Source organism: Jaculus jaculus, chromosome 1, assembly GCF_020740685.1.
Source record: "Jaculus jaculus isolate mJacJac1 chromosome 1, mJacJac1.mat.Y.cur, whole genome shotgun sequence".
Lineage (NCBI taxonomy): Eukaryota > Metazoa > Chordata > Mammalia > Rodentia > Dipodidae > Jaculus > Jaculus jaculus.
Window position 1 is genome coordinate 334,571,945 of NC_059102.1, and position 22,736 is coordinate 334,594,680.

The 22,736-nt window shown below is 41.4% G+C and overlaps 1 protein-coding gene across 7 annotated transcripts in view; it reads left to right on the forward strand.

The window, feature by feature from the left end:
* Positions 1 to 22,736, forward strand: part of Rps6kc1 (ribosomal protein S6 kinase C1) — a 221,657-nt gene that overhangs the window by 128,377 nt on the left and 70,544 nt on the right. For 5 of the 7 annotated variants that reach the window (XM_045156300.1, XM_045156325.1, XM_045156336.1 and 2 more), the window contains one exon: positions 2,190 to 2,282. The exons of 1 other annotated variant lie outside the window; for it this stretch is intronic. In XM_045156300.1, coding sequence (XP_045012235.1) covers positions 2,190 to 2,282 — 93 coding nt within the window. Of the gene's footprint in view, positions 1 to 2,189; positions 2,283 to 22,736 lie in introns of those variants that run through there. One more of the 7 variants, XM_045156345.1, reaches the window with a different exon arrangement.

Here is a 22,736-nt window from a genome sequence, read left to right on the forward strand (position 1 = left end):
TGTGTCTTTGGTCCAGAGAAGTTAGTGATCGCCATGACTTTGGTCTAGAGAAGTTAGTGATCACCATGTTTCTGTTCTAGAGAAGTTAGTGATAACCATGACTTTGGTCCAGAGAATGTAGTGATCACCATGTCTTTGGTCCAGAGAAGTTAGTGACCACTATGTCTTTGGTCCAGAGAAGTTAGTGATCACCGTGTCTTTGGTCCAGAGAAATTTGTGATCACCATAATTTTGTCTAGAGAAGTTAGTGATCACCATGTCTTTGCTCCAGAGAAGTTAGTGACCACTGTGTCTTTGGTCCAGGAAAGTTAGTATCACCATGTCTCTGGTCTAGAGAAGTTAGTGGCCACTGTCTCTTTGGCCTAGAGAAGGTACTGACCACTGTGGCTTTGGTCCAGAGAAGTTAGTGACTACCTTGTTTTGTAAATTGTGAATTTCCTGAGGTTAGGTGTAGTGTATGCCTTACAGTAATTTTATGTTTGTGTTAATCAGCTTTCTATGACTGTGACAAGATGCCTGAAAAGGTTCTCTGGAAGAAGGAAAGGTTTGTTTTGGCTCACATTTTCAGAAGTTTAGTTTGGAAAACAAAAGCAGTCTCAGGAATGCTGGAAAGATCTGTGTCTGAAGCAGGATTTTAGTACTCCCTTCTTCATGTTAGGGGAACCAGAACATCTTGTTTCTCCTCATTTTGGGGCTGTTCCTGCATGCAAAGTGCAGGTTCTTTGTGACTTGAACAGTGAATTGTATGAGATGTGGTACAGTAGGTGTGAAAGTATAGATTTATTATTATTAAAGCCTAGCACATATTCCACAGAACTAGAGGGGACTCTAGCAAATACAGGAGCCCTGAGTTTTCTCTTGGGTTCTTTTGATGAGTTTAAGTAGAGGGAGCATCCAGTTCCCTGGGGTACGATGGGGATGATCCTTACCCTGAGTGACAGATAACTGGAGATTTTGCCCATGCACTGGCTGTGTATCCCATATCTTTAACTATATGCACACCCCTTCATGCATACGTATGAGATGTTAAATAGGGTTTTTCCTGTCAAGTCACTTCAAGGACAGCTTGGCCTTCACTGTGCTACTTCCACTGCAGGTCTAAGCTGGCCTTTCTTCTCTGTCCTCCCAGCATGTGCCTGAGCATAGATTCCCCACAGGAGGAAGGTGCTGGGTGCTGCTCTGCAAGGAACAGGGGAGGTACCCTGGGCCACCTGGCTGTTCCTCAGCTTAACGGCCTCAACAGTGGCAAACTATGTCCTCGGTATCAGAACATGTTTTTGTTAGTAGTGGGCTTCTGTGTGTGGAATCAGCATTGTGTCTCCTGTCACCCTTTGAAGCCTTACCATTTTTATGTAAGGAGTAACTATGGAAGCACTTTCTGGTTGTAAACGCCAAGTGGAGGCATCCTGAGAGTTTTTCTAACCTAAAGGCTTTTTATTGCCAGAGAAAAACTAACACCAATAGTTGGAAGTTAGTATTGTTTTTAAAGTCTTTTCTTCTTTTCACTGACCCCTCCTTCTTTGTAGCAAGTAGACTGTTTTCCACCTCACAGATAGTTATATATTTGAATCATCCCTTAAGCAACTTCTGTTGTAATAATTACTGGTTATATTATGAAGTCTAATTTTTTAAATATTGTTTGTGATAGTCCTTATTGAATTTGTGAATATTCTTAAAGCATAATGGTATATATGTACGAATTTACATATTTCTGTTTGTAAAGAAACATTAGAGCACTGCGGCTTCATGACAAGGACGAATGCCTGTGTTCCTCCTGCTCCACGTTTACCCACTAACTCATTGTTCTTTCCTTCCTTCCTTCTGGATTATTGCTGTCTGTTTGTCTGTGTAGGATAAATATGAAATTGTTATTGATTCCTGCCCATTTGTACTTTTTTTAAAGAAAGTTTTATGATAGTGCTAGAAACAATTCCACCTCATTAAATTTTCTTTTTAAAATTTTGTTTTCAATGTTATGATTTATTTGCTTCCAACTTTTTTCCTTGCTTTTTCTTTTTGATTTTCTTTCTTTATTTTACATTGCAGACAAACAGAAACTTCCTCCTTTTATCTTTCCCTTCTCTGATTTATGATAAATTTAGTTTCTTTTGGCCTGGTATTTGCTTCAGCAGGCAGTCTTCTTCAAGTACCTCCCTGATTGATGTGTCATCTTTGATATCTTCCATTAGCCTCCAGGATCACTAAGTTCAAGGCCCTCTTGGAACCTAAGGAGCCCTGCCGAGGAGCTGAAGGCCTTCAGAGTCCTTGGGGTGATTGACAAGGTAATTCCTCAGTGTCTCCAGAAGAGTTCAGTCATAAATTGACTGCATGCTGACATTCTGTCTTTGAAGCTTTGGATCTTAAGGATATGAAACAAAAGGAGAAAATGACTCAAATGCATCTGCACTTTAAAATAACAAAAGCAGCAGAGGAAAAGCTTTTATCTAAGCAATTCATGTAAGGTCATGCAAAATACATTTGTGCAAAGGAGAAGGTGCAGATTTGCTGTCGTTCAGTTGAGTAAGGGTTTTATTTTATGAACGTGCTATGATAAGGAGATGCGCCGGAGTGATTTACACTCGTGAGATGAGTTGTCCAATGCTCTTCAGCGTAGTCATGGTAGTGGTCAAAAAGAAAAGTGCATTCTTTATAACAGCCATTTTTTGAGTACCTACTGTGTGACATCTCCTTAGTAGGTATTTTATATAAAAACAGTTTCTGCAATCCTTACAGTCCTATTATGTACATCTTGGTGGAAAGTGTTGTTAAAACACACAGGGTAACTTGACCAAAAGTCTTGTAGCTAACTTAACTTAGAGGCATGCTCAGGACAAACCTTGAGCTTTATGTACTCCAAAAACTGCTTTTCCTAGCATACACACATGCATTTTTTAAAAAGAACTTTATTTTATTTATTTGCTAGGAGAGAGAAAGAGGCGGGAGAGGAGAGACAGTCAGAGAACGGGTGTGCCAGGTTCTCCAGCCATTGCAGATGAACTCCAGATGCATGGGCCTCCTTGTGCATCTGGATTATGTGGGTACTGGGGAATTGAACCTGGGTCCTTTGGCTCCCAGGCAAACGCCTTAACTGCTAAGTCATCTCTCCAGCCCACATACATTTTTATATATGGAATATGTAAAGCTAACAGATATCTTCTGTTGAATGCATTTACATTTACTGCTATCCCAGACATGCCAAATGCTAACTAATACTGGGCCTGTCAGATAGTTTGTATGTTTTAGATATATTTGCAAGGAGGTAGGGGGAGAGAGAGAGAGGGAGGGAGGAAGGGAGAGAGGGGGAGGGGAGGGAGAAGGGGGGAAGAGAGAGAGGGATGGATGGAGGGAGGGAGATAGAAAGAGAGAAATGGGCACACCAGGCCCTCTCACCACTGCAACAAAACTCTGGATGCATATGCTGCTGTGTGCATCTGACTTTATGTAGGCATTGGGGAATTGAGCGTGGGCCACCAGGCCTTTCGTGAAAGGCCTTTAACTACTGACCTACCTCGTCAGGCCTGTTGTACCACTTTCCATGAAAGAAACTGCCTTGTTTAACATGTAAGTTGAGCATCTTTTCTGAAGCATGCTAATTTTCATCTTTGACTTGATGTCATTGAGTCCTTGTACTTTAAAGTATACATGTGACTCCATAAGTAATGTGCAGTGTGTATGTGCCTCCACAGGGAGTATACAGTATACATATGACTGCATGAGGTATACATGTGGATGCATGAGAGGTGTGCATGTGACTCTATAAGGTGTACATGTGGCTGTATGAGAGGTGTGTATGTGACTATGAGGTGTATATGTGACTCCATGAGAGGTGTGCGTGTGGCTCTATGAGGTGTACATGTGACTCCATGAGAGGTGTGCGTGTGGCTCTATGAGGTGTACATGTAACTCCATGAGAGGTGTGCGTGTGGCTCTATGAGGTGTACATGTGACTCCATAATAGGTGTACATGTGGTTCCATGAGTTGTACATGTGACTCCATGATGTGTGCTTGTGACTCCATGAGAGTTATACATGTGATTCCACATGTAGTGTGTAATATACATGTGACGCCATGTTCAGTGAGAAGTATACATGTGACACCATGCACAGTAAGCAGTGTACATGTGACTCCACATGCAGTGAGCAGTGTACATGTGATGCCATGCACAGTGAGCAGTGTACATGTGACTGCAGGGGCAGTGAGCAGTGTACATGTGACGCCATGCGTAGTGAGCAGTGCACATATGACTACATGTGTAGTGAGCTGTGTGCATATGACTCCACGGGCAGTGAGCAGTGCACATGTGATGCCATGTGCAGTGAGCAGTGTACATGTGACTTCACGTGCAGTGAGCTGTGTACATGTGATGCTATGTGCAGTGAGCAGTGTGCATGTGACCACATGTGCAGTGAGCAGTGTACATGTGACTACACGTGCAGTGAGCTATGTACATGTGACGCCATGTGCAGTGAGCAGTGTACATGTGACGCCATGTGCAGTGAGCAGTGTACATGTGACACCTACATGTGACGCCATGTGCAGTGAGCAGTGTACATGTGACTACATGTGCAGAGAGCTGTGTACATGTGACACCATGTGCAGTGAGCAGTGTGCATGTGACTCCATGTGCAGTGAGCAGTGTACATGTGACTACATGTGCAGAGAGCTGTGTACATGTGACACCATGTGCAGTGAGCAGTGTGCATGTGACTCCACGGGCAGTGAGCTGTGTACATGTGATGCCATGCGCAGCGAGCAGTGTGCATGTGACTCTGTGGGCGGTGAGCAGTGTATTAGTTAGCTGAGGCAGTAAATTATAGTTTGAGAACCTCCAGTCATGTGTCTCATGAAGCTGTTGGTGTTTTATTTATTTATTTTTTTAAGGTAAGCCCATCACACTGGACTTTTTTTTTTTTAATGAAAGAGAGCGAGAGTGAGAGACAGAAAAGATTGGTGCACCAGGGCCTCCAGTCACAGTAATTGAACTCCAGATGCACAATGCCACCCTGTGCACATGTCTGACCTTGCACATGTATCATCTTGTGTACCTGGCTTATGAGGGATCTGGGGAATCGAACATGAGTTCTTAGGTTGCACTGGCAAGCGCCTTAACCACTAAGCCATCTCTCTCGCCTGGTGTTTTATTCTTAGAAATATACTTTTCCCAAATTTATATGTCTGAAGCTTGAGCTTAAAAGAATTGAAAGTGGTAAGACTTTGTTTGCTTAAGAATTGAAAATATCTTTTTATCCACCTTTTTCTCTAGCTTTTTTCTTTCTGGTCTCTGCCTTTTTTGCTGTAGTAGTTGTTGTTGTTTTGTCATTGTGGAAAGCCTTGTGCTTGAATAGTAGATGGACCCACATTGTGGTTGCTGGCTCTGTGGGTTTGGTGTAGGCGAGCTTCTTTCTTGATGCAGCATGTCTGCCCACACCTTAGATTTGTTTCTAATGTGACTGTTCATTGCTATGCTGAGCTTCAAGTCACCCTGCAGTCCTGGAAATAGCCATGAGCCTTACAGATTTGTATGAATAGGGCTCTTGACAGTGGAGGCATTCCTGTGTCTGGAGTTGAGGCATGGTTTGCTTCTGTGTGCTCTATTCTCCTGGGAAGTATGTGGTGTTTAGCAGTTGCCATTTTATAAGTACGGAGAAGAAAGAATATATTTTGGAATCAGTACACTTTACAAATAATCTTTTAAATAATTTATAACATGGTATCTGCTTATAAAACTATGAGTAGGTAGATTTTTTTAAACTATTTGGGTTATTGCTCAAGATAACTTCCTTTATTTTGTATGAGAAATACCTAATATTGGGTTTTAGTGATTTGGAGTTTGGAAAGAGTGTTGAATACATTCACGAGTCTAGAAAATACACAGGAAACATAATTCCCACAAAACATTTCTCCAGTTCTGTTTTGTTGTAGGAGTTGCTCTTTATGAATGACTGCACATTATTAGCTTAGGGAAGTATGTCTCTGTGTTGAGTTTTATTAGGAAAAGGATTTCTGCTAGAAAGTTAGGTCCAACAGACTGAGCTTCCTGAGGCCAGTGTTGTGGTTTTAGCTTCTGTACTACATTCCAGTCTTAGAATCATGCCAATCACATCGTGGTTAATTAGTAAATAGTTGCTGAATGAGTGAATTGAAGTGGAAATAATCTCGAATACATCATAGACAGAGTGACACCTACTGGCATAATGTGACACTGCTACCTGGCACCATTGCACAAGGTGACTCACAGGTGTCTCTACCCAGAGGGAAGTCATCCCATAGCTTTTTGTTGGTTTAGTATTCAGACAGAAGTAATTGACATTCTGTTCCTTAATTGGCATTATAAAGTCCTTCCTTAGCATAGTTATTCACTAAGGAATTCAAAGACTCAGGTTCTCAAACTATAAATGAGCTGGTGTGAATGATTGCAAGAATTATCTGACTAGTGGAGGCCCTCAAAATCCCTTGCAAGAACAGCTGAAAATTAGAGGATGCTTAACCCATAAACTCATGTGTGGTTCTCCATTATTTGAGGTCTTTCCTGCATAGGTGCTCTGCCATGCTTGAATCCAGAGGGCGAAAGGGGTAGTAGTTATGCCAGAACGGCAGGTGTATGCCAGGCTTATCTAAGACAAATCAGGAAGTTGAGTTTCATTGGGATGGTTAACCTCCCTCCCCCATGCACCTAGAGCCAAAGGGTTCTAAGCAACAGAAAAAGAAAGTTTAGCTTATAATTAGGATGACTTCCAGGACTTAGTCTCTTGAGCAAGGGAGATGGGATCCCTCAACTCTGCAGAGTTTCATGTCTTCAGAGACAGTAAGGGCTGAAGGGTCTGTGAATGCTGTAGAGGGAATCCAAGCATGGTGCGGTTATGTTAGATCAGTTTTGTAGATTCCTTTCAGGCCCCAGATGCATTCACTTGTATTTCCTTGTGATAAGAGCAGGGCAAATAGAAATGGGTGGAAAGACCATTGTGGGAATCAGACGGTGGGTTACTGTGTCTTCATGGAAACTGTGATATGGGGTCTGGTGTCGCACAAGTAAGACCATTGACTCATAGAATGTGAGGTCAGGTTTTATTGGGTAGAAACAAAAAGAAGAAAGCTGGTACATTCCAGAGTTCTGGATCTCAAGAGATACATGGAGGTCATGGTACATTGCACAGAGGGGTCATCCCATTCCTTTCACATTCCATTTTTCATTTCCTCCTCTAATATGACACTAAGTCAAATTCTTGATTTATGAAGAATGACGTCTAGGGTATTTTTATCTAAGGGGGTGTATTCTGTCTGCAATACCATGAGTTTAACAGAATTTATTCTTTATATATCTATTTAGAACATTAATAATGCAGGGTCCTATAGTAAGGCCTAAGAGCAGTAGTATCAGAGGGCCAGCAATAGAAGAGACAGGGGAAGTTAGCCATGGAGACCAACTAAACATAGATTGAAACCAATTACTAGTGGCTTGTCTCTGAAGTTCTCTTTCTTTGAGATTTCTTTAACTGAAGCCAGTATATTTCAGATTGTTCCTGACTGATTGGTATAAAAGCAACAGATTTTACCAAAAGCCATACATAGGTCCCTTTGATTCATAAAAAGTAAGTCTAATCCTCTTCTATTTTGACCCCTCCACTTTTATGGCCGTTGGAGTGGTTAGGATGACCTGGTGGGGGCCCTTCCAACGTCCCAATATGGTGTCTCTTGATCTGAACTCTGTTGCTGAGCTGAAAGGCATGGCGGCAAACAGGGTGTGTCTGAAAAACAGCCTTGACTGCCGGAACAAGGGACTCCTGGACTCTTTGTAAGGCTTGGATAGAAAGAAGCCTTTCATTATTAAAGTCAGTTATCTGTTCAAGACCCGTCTTGGGCAGGATGGGGGGAGAGGTTCCATACAGAATTTTGAATGGAATAATTTCTTTTATATAAGGGGTACACCTGGCCCTTAACAGGGCAGAAGGGAAGGAGTCCCACCCATCCTTTGCCAGTCTCTAGGGTTAATTTAGTTAAAGTCTCCTTCAAGGTCTGATTCATCCTTTCTAGCTGTCCTGAAGTTTGGGGATGATAGGTGCAATGTAATTTCCAATTAATCCCTAATGTCTTGGTCAATTCCCTAGTGAGTTTTGACACAAAGGCAGGCCCATTATCTGATCTTATTCTGCAGCGCAACACCTAGCGGGGGCATTATCTCCTCTCCCAATTCCTTGGTCACTATTCGGGCTTTCTCAGACTTGGTTGGGAATGCTTCTACTCATCCTGCGAAGGTATCATCATAAACAAGGAAATATTTACGTCCAAACTGACCTGGCTTTCCCTCTGTTGTCTACCTGGCTCTGTTCCCGCTCTCTCGCCTCCATGGGTAGCACCTTACCAGAGGAGGCATTTGTCAGTTGGAAGGCCTCATAGTGGTGGTGCTGTCCTTGATGGTTGAGTCCATACCTGGAAAGAAAAGCTCTTTCCTTATTAGCTTGGCTAGCTTGTTGTTTCCTAAATGAGTTAGTTGCTTAGCCAGTCTCTGCCCTAGGGCTTGGGGCAGCAAGAGTCGTCCATCCTCTTTGTGGGGTCTGTTCCTTCATCAGGTGAGAGGTGGGCTGCAGGTCCTGTTCCATGAACGTTTGTCTCTCAGGGAGAGTGGGTGCCGGGAGGATGATCAAACAACCTGACGGGTGCTGAGAGCAGCGCTCTGCTGCTAGGCCTGCCAGTCTGCGCCCTCTCGCTCTGTGCTCTCCCCTTTCTGATGACCCAGGCATCTAAATGGCAGCCAATAAGTCCAAATTTCATTTTTTAAATGTCTTTATCTTCTGCTATTAATAGCCCTCACTCCAAGTAGATGGCCCCACGTACCTGTGCCGTGGCAAAGGCATAACGGCCGTCTGGGTAGATATTTACTGCCTTATCTTTTCCTAATATCAGAGCCTTGCTTAGTGCTATCAGTTCAGCTTTCTGAGCTGATGTACCCCAAGATAGGGCCTCAGCCCATAGGGTTTCTTCCAAAGTCATCACAGCCACCCCTGTATACCTCATTCCATCCATAACAACGCTGCTGCCATCAGAATACATGACCAGATCAGGGTCTGGCCAAGCCACATCTGTCAGGCCCAGGCAGAGTCCATGGAAGGTGGAGGGGATCTCTAGGCACTCATGCAGAGGGGTTGATGCCTCACCAGTTTCTGGCAGTAGTGAGGCTGGGTTCAAAGCCTCGGTTTAGTGAAACTGTATCCTTGGTTGACCTAAGAGCAAGGCCTGATAGTGGGTTACGTGAGAGCTGGAGAGCCATCAGTCTGTGAGGCTCTTTCAAAGACTCTCTATCATGTGGAACCATAATTGATAAAGTCTGGCCCAAGGTTAAAATATGTCAATGTTCTCTGTCAGAATAGCAGTAGCTGAAATAACCTGGAGACAAAGGGGCCAACTAGTGGCTACTGAATCTTGCTTCTTAGACAAGTAGACCACTGGGCAATGCCATGGCCCCAGGGGCTGATGTCAGAGTTGACTTTACTTCTTGGGATGCTTGTTTCTCATTTTAAGTCCAATTAAAAAAAATTTTTTTTTGGGGGGGGGCTCCTCTTGTGGCCTCAAATAGAGGCTTGGCTAATTCAGCAAACCTTGGGATCCAATTTCTGCAATACCCTGCAGCTCTGAGGAATTGTTTCAGATCTGTTTCTTAGTGGGGATTTGAGTGATGGCCTGAATCCTAGAGGCTGACAGCATTTGCTTACCTCCTTGGAGTGCGTGTCTCTAGTAGGTTGCCTTACGCACATAGCTGAGCCTTCCTGGCTGATACGCGATAGCCCAGATGTTGTAAGTTGTCCAGGAGATGCTCTGTGGCCGAGGCATTCCTCCTCCATTTCTGCAGCTAGGAGGAGATCATCCGTGTATCATAGGAGAGTTGCCTCAGGCATTTCCTTGTGAAAGGCCTGCAAGTCACTATGAAGAGCCTGACCAAATAGGGTGGGGAATCTTTAAACCCCTGTGGAAGCCTGGTCTAGGTTAGTTGCCCACTGGTGCCTTGTTCCAGGTTTGTCCATTCAAAGGCAAAAATGGGTTGACTTCCCTTTGCCAATGGGGTACTAAAGAAGCCTCTCTTAGGTCCAGCACAGTATATATTTGCCTTTCAGGTGGCATCATACTGAGCAAAGTATAAGGGCTTGTGGGGCTCTGGCCCTGTGCCTTCTGGAGGGTGGCCACCATAACCTTAGCCATTTTCTTAGCTTGTCTATCTTCTGGAGTATCTCTATATTATATACCCTGGTAGCAATTTTTCTCAACTCTGAAAGAAGTTTACCCTCAAAGCCTTCTATTTTCTGAACCTACATTCTAATATCTGGTGTGGACTGAGTTACAAGCACAGTGTTAATAGCTCACCTATTCTCAGGGGCCTCGGGATCTATGGGGGGGGGGGGTTGTCCCATATGCTTCCTGCAGCCTTTCTAGGAAAGCAGTGGGGGAGTCTGTGGGCCCTTGGGTCACTTCATTCACCTTAGGCAAATTTGTAGGGCACCGAGTGAGCGGCTGCCTGGAGACCACGCCTCAGAGTCCAGACAAAGAGGTTGAGGGTGGTGCTGGGATCCCAGTCTGGTCATGTGGAAGGAAAGATCTCATTAATAACATTAGAGTTCTCCTTGAGATGGCTGCCAGCTCCTAACACTAGTTTCATGACTTCCCTTCTATTTCTTTCATGTTCCTCTCTGGTGAAGAGGGTCTGCAAGAGTTGTTGACAGCCCCCCTATGAGGGCTGATGGGTATAGAAGACTGTCTTGAGAAGGGGTACCAAAGAACCTGCTTTAAATCAGATTCAGGTTTAGCAATAAGAATGGGGTTGCTGAGGAATCAAACCTAGGTCTTTAGGTTTCCCAGATAAACACCTTAGCCATTAAGCCATCATTTATTTGATGCCCCTTTTTTATCATCTGTTTATATCCTGATATACATTTTAGGTAAGTCTGATGTTTGGTTTATATAAGGAGCTTGTAATTTGATCAGGTACCTTGACTCAGTTTACCTATTTTACTTTTTGTCTACTGAGAAATTTTATCTAATAGATGTGACTTTAGGTGTTCAAAAGAGAGGAACTATAAAGAGAAACAAAGTTATATGCTGTTTGTCATTCCCTTTTCTTTATCAGAGACAATTGGCCATTTTGTCTCTGGACAGGGTCGGGGGATACATGGCTTAAACTTGAATGAGGTGTGAGATAAAGGGGGTGTCATTCCTTTTGCCAGAGTCCAGCTTGTCATGACTTTGAATAGCATAAACAGTAAGCAAGAGCAAAAGGAAACGACAGAGCCAAGAGCTATGCATCCTGGTATTCCTTGTCTTACTCTGAAGTTGTTTGTTTTTACCTAGGAAATTTATTTTTCAAATTTGTAGTACATAAGGTAATCGGGTCTTATCTATGTCTAGCCTGGTTAGACTTCCGAAGAATATGAATTATGTCTGTGCTTATGACTTTGTGACCCATGTAGCATAGGACATCACCTGTGTCTCATGTCAGCTATATTTACATTAAGTCTATGTCCCTACATAAAACTTTTGGAGCATACTTTCTACATATGCACATCTTCACCCGCTTACTTTAACATTCTGATCTAAGTTCCATTCAAAAAGCATTTTTAACATTCTATGTCCAAAATTGAAAAATACATTCCCAGTTCCTTCAGTCATCTCATCTCAACCCATAATTAACCATCTTTCTTATAAGACTATTAAGAAAAACTACACCAAATTGATTAACCTTACTATCTACTGACAAAGAAACAAGTAGTCTGGCTTCAATGAGTTACCCATTTTACTACTGGAAATTGTAGAGAAAAAGCTTCCTTAGTATTTAGGTCACCAAAACATCTCTACCTGTCAACCAAACTTGCTTTATAATACCACTATGTATATCTTCAGACTTTATATAGCCCACTGATTTGAGATAGCTCCTATTAATAAACTCCATGAAATATACTTTCTATGAAGGCAGACAAAACATGACAACTATTTTGGGGATAATCTTTATCAATACCTCTAATACATTTGAAAATGCTTTTATTAGGAGTAACTTAGGCAGGATTTTGTTTCTATCTTGAGGCAGGCTGGCCTAGAACATAGGCCAGTTGCCTCTTTCTCTTAAGTAACAGGATATTACAATCTTTTGTAATACCTGGAAAATTATGAGTCACCACCTCAGAGAGAATTTAGTTGTTTTTTAATAATCCTCTATGTAAGTTGAAGTTGACCTAGAACATAAACTCAGTAATTATATTTATGAGATCATGTAACAAAATATGGCTTTGTTTACATAAAAATTTTAGCTCACTGTAGGCTTTAGTTAAATCTGACTTTTAAAGACAAAAATCAAAAAGCCTTGAAATTAATCAAATGCCAACAAAAACATTAGGAGAGACAGACCTCTTGGACTTCTTGGATTAATAAAGAAACCAAAAGGTATCTATAAACAGTGTTGTATTTGTTTAAAGCCCAAACAAACGAGGAAACGTCAAGCACAGTTCAAATTGAAATAAAATTTACTTACTTTTATCAAGTAATTAAAAGTCACATGGCTTAAAATGTGGAGTCAGGCTATCAAATTGGAACCTTGAATTGGAGATCCTCCTGTCTCAGCTTCCCAAGTAGCTAGGATAATAGGCATAGCTCATTTTACTGTTTATCTTTTTTTTTCCCCTGAAGATCTTTAAAGTACTTTTTAACTAGTTTTAATGGAGATTTTTCAACAGAATGATTTTGACCCATATCTTCAAAGACAAGGACAAGACAAATGAACAGGACACCAAACACAAACATGCTAGCAATAATGGTTCCCCTGACACTGCCACATGGCTGCCAAACTGAAACTGAGCCAGAAACAGATACGCTGTCAAACCAAAGCTGAACCAGAAACAGACCTCCATTCAAAATCTCTGAACAGAGCCAGAGAAGGCCAAGGGTGACTCCTTGATCCCTCATCCAGGGGAATTAATGCTGCATCCAGCTTCCCTCTTGGATCTAGAAAAGAATGCAAGTCCAGAAAATCAGAAAAGCCAGGAACAAAAAAAGAGTGGAAAAAGCAATTCCAGAAGTTTCTTACCCAATAGGGAGGGGCCAGCAGTCCTAGGCAAAAGTTCCCTGTCAATGGCTTGCTACCAACTCCAAAACCAGGAACATGCAGATGGATGGAGATATGGTTCTTGGGCTAAGATTCGGTGTCCTTCTCAGGTTTGGTTGCCCCAGAGTTGTGGAGGAGGTCTTGAAATGTGGATCCCAGATGAGCCCCCAAGATATAATGGGGTGTGGTGTTGCACTAGTAAGACCATTGATTCACAGAATGTGAGGCAAAGTTTTATTGGGTAAAAAGAAAGAAAGAGAAGAAATCTGGTATACCAGATCTGCATCCCAGAGTTAGGGATCTCAAGATGCAGCCTTGAACTGTTCAGAGTGTCAGCTTTTATTGGAAATAACCACATGATGTTTATAGTAAAAACAGGATTGGGAGCTAAACCACAAAGTTACATACTGTTAAGCAACAGGGGATATTACAAGAAGTCACAAGGTTACATAGGTCACATAGGCAGAAAGGAACAGTCTATGCTAAGTAATCAAAAGATATTGAGAAACAAAGCGATACAGGGAGGTCATGGTACTTTACACAGAGGGATCATCCCATTCATTTCACATTCCATTTTCCAGAAACTGTTTGCATATGTAGGTGTTGCCCTTTGTGTTGTGGGGGAGATACAACTACATAGCCTGTATATATAAGGAATGTTTGTAGGTAATTTGTAACTGAGTTGGACTTCTGGTTTGGCAGTTTGATTAGTTGTTAGGTATTCCAAAGCTGAGTGTTTCTGAGGAAATTCACTATTATACCAAAAAAAACTATAGTCCAGCCAATGGGGCAGGGTAGAAAGATAGAAAATTATGGGGGCGTGACAGAGCAAAGGAGCGCCTCACTCTGGAGTCTAGTTGAAGCTTCTCACCCGCTGAGAATATGAATTTTGGCACAACAAACATCTGCTTAAACCCTCTTTACTTAAAAAGTGCAATACCAGTGGCCCCTGGCTTTAGTGTATCATATTATAATCCTGGCTAGGGGCGGTTTGGCTCAGTGGTTAAAGGCTCTTGCTTACAGATTGTAAGTCTGTCCATGTTGCTCCAAAGCCACATGATAATCTCATTGATCAAAACAGATAGAAAAGGAAGAGGAAGGGGCCTTCTTAGCAATATTTCTATATGTGACTTGAGAGCCACCAAAATATATGGTTTCTGCTAAAACAGTTGTGATCCATGCTCTGCGGTATATCTTATTTTTCTTTTGAACAACTCTCCTTCTCTCAGCTCTTGTGCTTAAAATCTGTATTAAAATATTTTTTAATGAGAGCGAGCCTAAGAGTGAGTGTGAGATAGAGAATTGGTGCGCTAGGGCCCAGCCACTGTAATTGAGATCCACCTTTGCGCCTGTGTCCCCTTGTGCATCTGGCTTAAATGGGATCTGGGGAGTCGAACATGGGTCCTTAGGCTTCACAGGCAAGTGCCTAAACTGCGAAGCAATTTCTCCTGCCCTTAAAAATTTTTTTTTTGGGGGAGGGGGGAGGCAAGCCCAACATACTGGGCATTTTTTTGTTAGAAAAATTTAAATATATTTTATTTATTTATTTGAGAGAGACAGAATGAATGTGCCAGGGCTTCTACCCACTGCAAATGAACTCCAGATGCATGTACCTCAGCCTCGAAGCCATCTCTCCAATCCTGGCCTGGTTTTTTTTTTTTTTTTTTTTTTTTTTAACGTGGGAGTGCATGCATGAGAGAGCAAGAGAATTGGCGTGCCAGGGCCTCTAGCTATTGTAATCAAACTCCCTATGCGTGTGCTTCCTAGTGTGCGTGTGCTTCCTAGTGTGCATGTGCGACCTTGTACACTTGCCTACCTTGTGCCTGGCTTATGAGAGACCTGGAGAGTTGAACATGGGTCCTTAGGCTTCACAGGCAAGCACGTTAACTGCTAAGCCATCTCTTCAGCCCTGTTAAAATGTTTTTGACAAAATACCAACTCTGTTTCATACTGCCTAGTCTTGAAATTCTTTTTTCCATTGAAGCCACAAACCCTAGGTTTAAGAGAAAGTTCCGGGCTGCTGAGGGTGGCAGTGTGGAGCTGTGTCTCTGCCCTTGTTGCTGCCAGTCCAGTCGGCCGTCGTGGCCACGCGCCCCTGTCCTGAATTTTCTTTTGCATTGCAGTGTCTAGAATGTCCCCTTTGGGAAAGTTGGGTAATGAGGACTCTAATGTGCAGCAGCTTCCTCGGCTCTGCATGTGCGTGAGGTATGTCCCTCTTCCACGGGCTCTTGCTGCCATCTTGCTCTGCCTCACCACGAGCACAGAAACAGTGGCAGTGGCCATGATAAGCAGAAAACTTGGTAACTGTGTGCTAAAATTAATCTGTACTCCTGTAAGAATAAAATAAAAAAAAATAGCTGGGTGTGGGGGTGCACACCTTTAATCCCAGCCTTTGGGAGGCAGAGGTAGGAGGATCACTGTGAGTTTGAGCACACCCTGAGAGTAGTGAATTCCAGGTCAGCCTGAGCTAGAGTGAGACTCGGCCTCGAAAAACAAAAATAAATAAATAAATAAGTAAGTAAAATAAATAATAATTATATATGTGTATATAAGTACACACACACACACACACAGTTAGGGGAACTGTGGGCTCACAGCAGAGCAGTAACACCATTAGTGCTTCTGCTGTATGTGCTCACATGTTACGTATTCTTGTGTCATAAGTAGAGATACCATAAAAACTGTACATAAACTAAAATGGAGTTTGTAAAATCAAGATAGAATTTTGTGATGCAGTTTAGGCTTGCCTTGAACTTGTGTTTCTCTGGCCTTAATATCTATAGTGCTAGAATTACAGGGATGTACCCCATACCCGGGCTAAAATATAATTCTACAAAATGTTCAAGTAATTTATAAGAAGGATGGGAAAGAAAACAACCAAACTACCCAACTAACAATCTCCCAAACAAATTTTAAAAATGTGTATAAATATAAGCCTTAACACATCATGAATTACATTAATTATAAATGATAAAAATATAGCAACTGAAGAAAACAGATGACCAAAGTGGATTAGAACTATAACCTACCTCTGTGGTATCTATCAGAAACTCCAGATAGTGTTGTATGTAGGTTGCAAGTAAAAGTATGGAAATGACATAGAAATATTAAAAGAAAACGTGAATTAGTACATTAACATTGGATAAAGAGAGGGAGAACATTGTATAATGACGAACAGTCAGTGCTGTAGGAAGTCATAGCTGTCCTACATACGTAAACATATGACATCAGAAAACAGAAAATAAAAGTAAAGGCAAGACTAATAGACTGAAAGGAGAGATATACAAATCTACAGTTGTAATCGGAAGCTTCAGCACTGTCTCTCAACAATTGAGAGACTAACCTGATGGCACACTAGCAGAGGATGTAGGAGAACTCAGCAGTACCATCAAACAGCAGGATGCAATCGGATTTATGGAGCACGCCATCCACGTAGTAGACTACGCACACTTCTCCGGTCCTGTGGAACACGGGCAGAGATAGAATGCTTCCAAAGCCTGAATTAAAACCTCAACAAATCTGTGAAGACTGAAATTGTACAGCAGATGCTAACTAAATTATGCTATTGTTACAGAAACATAATAAACTCTAAACACTGGGATGCTATACAGTATATTTATAAACAGCCAGTTCATGGTCCAAAGAGGAAGTCTTTTAGGGAATTAAAAATATAAAGCCGGCTGTGGTGGCGCACGTCTTTAATCACAGCACTCGGGAGGCAGAGGTAGGAGGATCACCATGAGTTCAAGGCCACCCTGAGACTACATAGTTAATTCCAGGTCAGCCTGGACCAGGGTGAGACCCTACCTCGAAAAACCAAAAAAAAAAAAAAAAAAAAAAAAAAAAAAAAAAAATATATATATATATATATATATATATATATATATATATATATAAATAAATAGTTGGGCTGGAGAGATGGTTTAGTGGTTAAGTTGCTTGCCTGCAAAGCCAAATGACCTATGTAAGCCAGATGCACAAGGTGGCGCATGCATCTGGAATTCTTTTGCAACAGCTAGAGGCCCTGATGTACCCATTTTCTCCCTCTCTCGTCCTTTTTTCTCTTTAAAATAAATAAAAGTAAAATTTAAAATATAAATAGTTGACTATGCATTTGAAGTATACTGACATACTGCTGAATATATTGTGATATTTTGAAACTTGTTATTTTATGCTTGCAGTTTCTGATTTTAGTATTGTCATTGTAACTTACAATTTTACTTACCATTAAATATGTCTTTTACTGTGTATACCAGTATACATAGTAGAATATATTATTTTCATATAGATGACAAACTACATATTTACTATAATATTGACAGCAGTGGCTTCTCAAAAGTCACAGAAGAAGAATATTGTTTACCAGGAAAGTATTGGATCATGTTGGATTAATTCAGTTTTCTTGTAATATATAGTCATTACTTTATAATAATAATTATTCTTACTTACTTTATCATTAGTTGCATTCATATATTTTTGTTTTACAGTATTGTAGTTCTTTCATAGAGTTATGGCACGGAAAAATCCACAGATAAAATAGAATGCAAGATACATTGGATAGCACAGATAGATCAGTAAATAAACATGATATTTTAAACATTTTATTTATTTATTTACTTACTTGAGAATGGGGGTGGGGGCCCATAGAGAGAATGGGTATGCCAAAGCCTCTAGCCATTGCAAATGAACTCCAGGCACATGTGCTACTTTGTACACCTGGCTTACATGTTTACTGAGAAATTGAACCTGGGTCCTTGGGATTCACAGGCAAGTGCCTTAACTCTTAAGCCATCTCTCCAGCCCATGATGCATTTTTTAAAAATTTTTCAAAGTAGGAACTCATCCTAGCCCAGTGGAATTCACTACGTAGTCTCAGGGTAACCTCAAACATATTCTACTTGTGCCTCCCGAGTGTTGGGCTTAAAGGCATGTGCCACCATGCCTGGCCCATTTTTAAAATTAGTTTTTTTGTTGTTAAATTAGTTTTTTGTTGGTGTGTGGTATGTGCATGCCACACAGCATATGTGGGGGCCAGAGGACAACTTCCAGTGTTGGTCCTCGCCTTTACCTGTTTTATGGTAGAGACTTTCGTTAACCTGTATGCTCACCAGGCTACTTGGTCTGTGAGCTTCTGGGAGATTCTCCTGTCTCTGCTCCCTTTTCAATGAAGTGTTGGGATTGTTGATGCTCACATGACCAAATCTGGCTTTACATAGGTTCTAGTATCCACATCAGGTACCCACAGCTGTGTAGCAAGTGCTTTACCCATTGAGCTATCTACCCAGCCCACCTGTATCATTCTTGTCAATTTTACTGTAAAATAATTGTAGATTCAAATGAAGTTTCAGTAGTTATACAGGGATAGACCATGCACTCTGCATTCAGAGTATTTTCCCAATTATTTAGTAAACTAAATTAATACAAGGCAGTTTGGAGGGAAATGTATAGTGTTGACTGCACATGTCAGGACAGAGAGAAGGTCCAGCAGCAGCCCCGTGAGGTTCTGCCCTAGGAGTCCAGAAAAGGACGAGCAGGTCTGACACCAAAGACAGGCAACAGTGAAAATCAGTGCAGAAGTTAGTGAAACTGAAGAACAGGAGCTCAATAGAGAAATTAGTAAAGCTAAAAGATAGTTCTAGCTTTATTAATCAATACAGTTGATAAGCCTGTAGCTAGAATATTTGAAAGAGAAAGACATCTGTATCAGAACTAAAACAGAGGACTTCACTCCATTCAGGCATATTAAAAGAATAAAAGATTACAATGAACAGCTTAAATTTCATAAATTTGTATGCCAATATGAAATTCATTAATTTCAAAAATTGAACTGCTACACTTCCTTAAAAGACATAGTTTTGAGCTGGGAAGATGGCTCAAGTGTGCCATCCCTCTTTCATATTTACCCACATGAACAAGTCACCTGAGCAGGAGCATTTGTGACACCTCTAATCGTAATTGTCCCAGCTTGGGAACCACCAAGACGTTCTTAAGTCGGTAGGTGAATGGGTTCACTGCTTTGCAACAATGAGCCACCAAATCTGATAGGAGCATGATGCTGAGTGTCGTGGTAAGCTTCGTGTTTCAGGGATGAGCCTCCAGACCAAATAATTTATGGAGGAATGGGTTTATTTCAGGCTTGCGGATCCGGGGGAAGTTCCATAAAGACGGCAGAAGCTGGCCCCCTTTCGCATATCCAATCAGAGAGAGAAGAAACCACCACCAGAAGCAAGCACACGCATGGAACCCCAGACAGAGTTCAAGCTCTCTGCAGACCTTTAGGCTGAAAACAGACCCACCCCAAGTGATGCCCCCCACCAGCAGCAAGATTGTCTGCCTGCTAGTGGCACACGCTGAAAACTCAGCAACACCCAGGTCTGTTAGGGGACATAGATTCAAACAGCCACGTCAAGCATGTGAAAATATGCTCAGTATCATATCTCAGTAGGGATCAGATGAGAACGACTGAGGCTGCTTGTCCACTGGCTGAACCCTGAGTCCCAACAGTGCCTAACACTGTAATGGGGGCAACAGGAGCTCCTCTTGGTGCTGATGAGCATCGAAGTATTACGGTTACTTTTGAAGACAGTTGTGCCTACTCATACCTGTGATTGAGCCGTCCCTCTTTCATACCTCATGAACAAAACACCTGAACAGGAGCATAATCATAATTGCCCTAGCTTGGGAACCACCAAGATGTCCTTAAGTAGGTAGGTAAATGGTTAACTATGGCCTAACCAAACAAATGGAATATTTTTCACTTGCAAAAAATAAATCAACTATCAAACCCCAAGACATGAAGGAAACTTAAACACATATTGATAATGAAAGATAATTTGAAAATGCTATGAACAATATGATTTCAACTTCATGCCATGCTGGGAAAGGCAAAACTTTGGAGACAGTAAAAAGATGAGTGGTTACTAGGTGCTGAAACATGGGGAAGTATCAGATCAGTGGTAACTAACGTACAGAAGAATTTTTGGGCAGCGTCACTCTCTTGTATTCCATAGTGCTAGATACATGTCACGAAACATTCATCCAACCCTAGAGAGTGTACAGCGAGATGAATGGTAATGTCAGCTGGGCTGCTGTGGTGGTCAGTCCTTCAGCGGTGCCTCTCTGGTGGGAGCTGTTGTCGTGTAGAGGCTGTGTGCGTGTGGATGTGTGTGGAAACAGTACTTCTTACTCAATTTGGCATGCACCCAAAACTGTTGTAAAAATAAAGTATTCAAGATGAAAACAGTGAGTATTAACACCATATTGGCTGAAAACGTGGTGTCTTTAATAGTGACTTCATCTCAAACTGCATTACTATATTGATGCTACAGGAGAAATGTGGCCCAGGCACCTTTTGCAGAGCTGGGCTGACACCAGGAGGTGGCGGCCGGCCCGGAGCAGCCTTGGTAGGACGCACACCTCCCTGTACATGTAGGACGCAGGTCGCAGTATTCAGTGCTCCCAAGCTTTTTGCAGTAAAGAACCTGAAGCTCTCCTTTACTTTATCTCCACAGAGTGTTGGTTTGATTCTAGACCTTTCTGTTGATACCCTAATTCTCTTCATTCAAAACTGCATTATTACGATGACACTTATGTGCACCATCGACTTGTTCTATTTCATTATCATTGTCACACGTTATTTTTTTTTTTCTTTTGAGGTAGGGTCTCGCTGTAGTTCAGGCTAACCTGGAACTCATTGTTTAGCCTCAGCCTGGACTCGAACTCACAGCGATCTTGCCTCCCAAGTACTGGGATTAAGGCATGTGCCCCCTGCCCAGCTCATTATTGTTTTTTAAAAAAGCAAAAACTTGTGCCTAATTAATGCTAATTAGCATATGAATAGAATTTTTTTTAAATTTTAGATTTTTCGAGGTATGGTCTCACTGTAGCCCAGGCTGACCTGGAATTCACTATGTAGTCTCAGGGGGTCCTTGAACTCATAGCGATCCTCCTACCTCTGCCTCCCAAGTGCTGGGATTAAAAGTGTGCGCCACCACGCCCGGCTGAATAGTAAGTAACATTTTTAAAGCTGTTGCAGTCACAAATCCCTGCAGTGGCCAGTAGGATTTAGCAGTAATTGAATGAATAGCTAAGTCAGGGTCTCATTTGGTCTTTACTAGCCATTGACATTGAGAGCTTACAGATATACTGATGCCATTTTAGACACAGAAATACTATGACTGTATTAACTAATTAAAAATTAGAAATTTGAGTTGTACACTCCTACCATTTTTAATGTTTGAGCCTCAGAAATTCTGTGTAATTCAGCTGAGAAATGCCACCCTAAATTAGTCTCTCTATTAATTTAAAATTATTGAACATATCCTATAATTGACTTAATGAGGTCCCTGTTGTCTGACCCAGGGTATTTTGCTATTTTCCATTGTCTGTGATGAATATTCCAAGAGAAAAATCATCTTCAATTATTACTTTTTAATTTTTTTTTTTTTTTTTTTTAGCCAAGGTCTCACTGTAGCCCAGGCTGACCTGTGTCTCACTCTGTAACCCAGGTTGGCCTTGAACTTAAAAGTGATTCTCCTGTCTTAGCCTCCTGAGTGCTAGAACTTAAGGTGTGAGCCTCCATGCCTGGCTTAAACTTCCTTCAGTATGAAAATTTCCCACTCTGTTATGGAAAATAGAATAAATAAGTCAAGCAAACAAAAAAGATGTAATTCACCCATCCTGAGGTTCTCCATGGAGGACTGTGTTTACATGTTGATAGTCCCTGCAGCCTTTGTTTTCTCTCTGTCTCTCTTTTTCTGCACACATGTTAAAATTACCATCTAAATTCTTATTATTTGGTAGGTTTTGCCTGTGACCTCATGGAACCTTCTTTTTTTTGCCTTTTTCACTTCAGAAGTATTTCTGAGTCTTTAAGGTCTCATGTGTATCTATCAGAAGGTCTGTGTACCTCACTGTTTCAGGACCTCCTCAGTGTCCCGTGTTTAAGTTAAAGACCCTTTTCCTTCTTGTGGCTCTGACACTTGACGCTTGACGTGGCTCCTGTCAGACTGTTTCTAACTGCTCTGTTCCTGAGCTGAACTTCCATGTTTGTGGGACAGAACCTGTCTGGTGTGTTCATTGATTTCCTTTTTTCACCCAGGCATTGCATAGAACAGGTACTTAGCCAATATATGTTGAGTGGATTCATTGAGAATTACTATCTGATTGGGAGTCAGATGTCTATATCAACTAACTGTTGAATTTTAGGTGTGATGCCTACATATTAGTTAACTGTTGCATTTTAGGTGTGATGTTGAACTTTTTCAATCTTGATTCATTATGATTTGCTTTCAGTGCTGTTTGGTTAGTTTCTTTTTATTAAAAAAACAAACCCAAGACCTTTCTTGCATTTTGGTAGCACAGTAAAGCTTTGTTTCCTGTGCTTTGAGACTGTGCTGGGGTGGGTAATACAGAGTGCTCTCAAATCTCTGGTCCAACAGAATTTGCAAATACAGTTTTTTTTTTCCTTCCAAATTTGCTGGTTAATAGGTACTCATATAATCATTACTTTCACCTATTTATTTACTTATTTTTAATCCTTACTTTTTAAAAAATTTTTATTAACATTTTCCATGATTATAAAATATATCCCATGGTAATTCCCTCCTAATCCTTACTTTTAATAAGACTTCATGGCACTTTGGAACGCACGCTGGT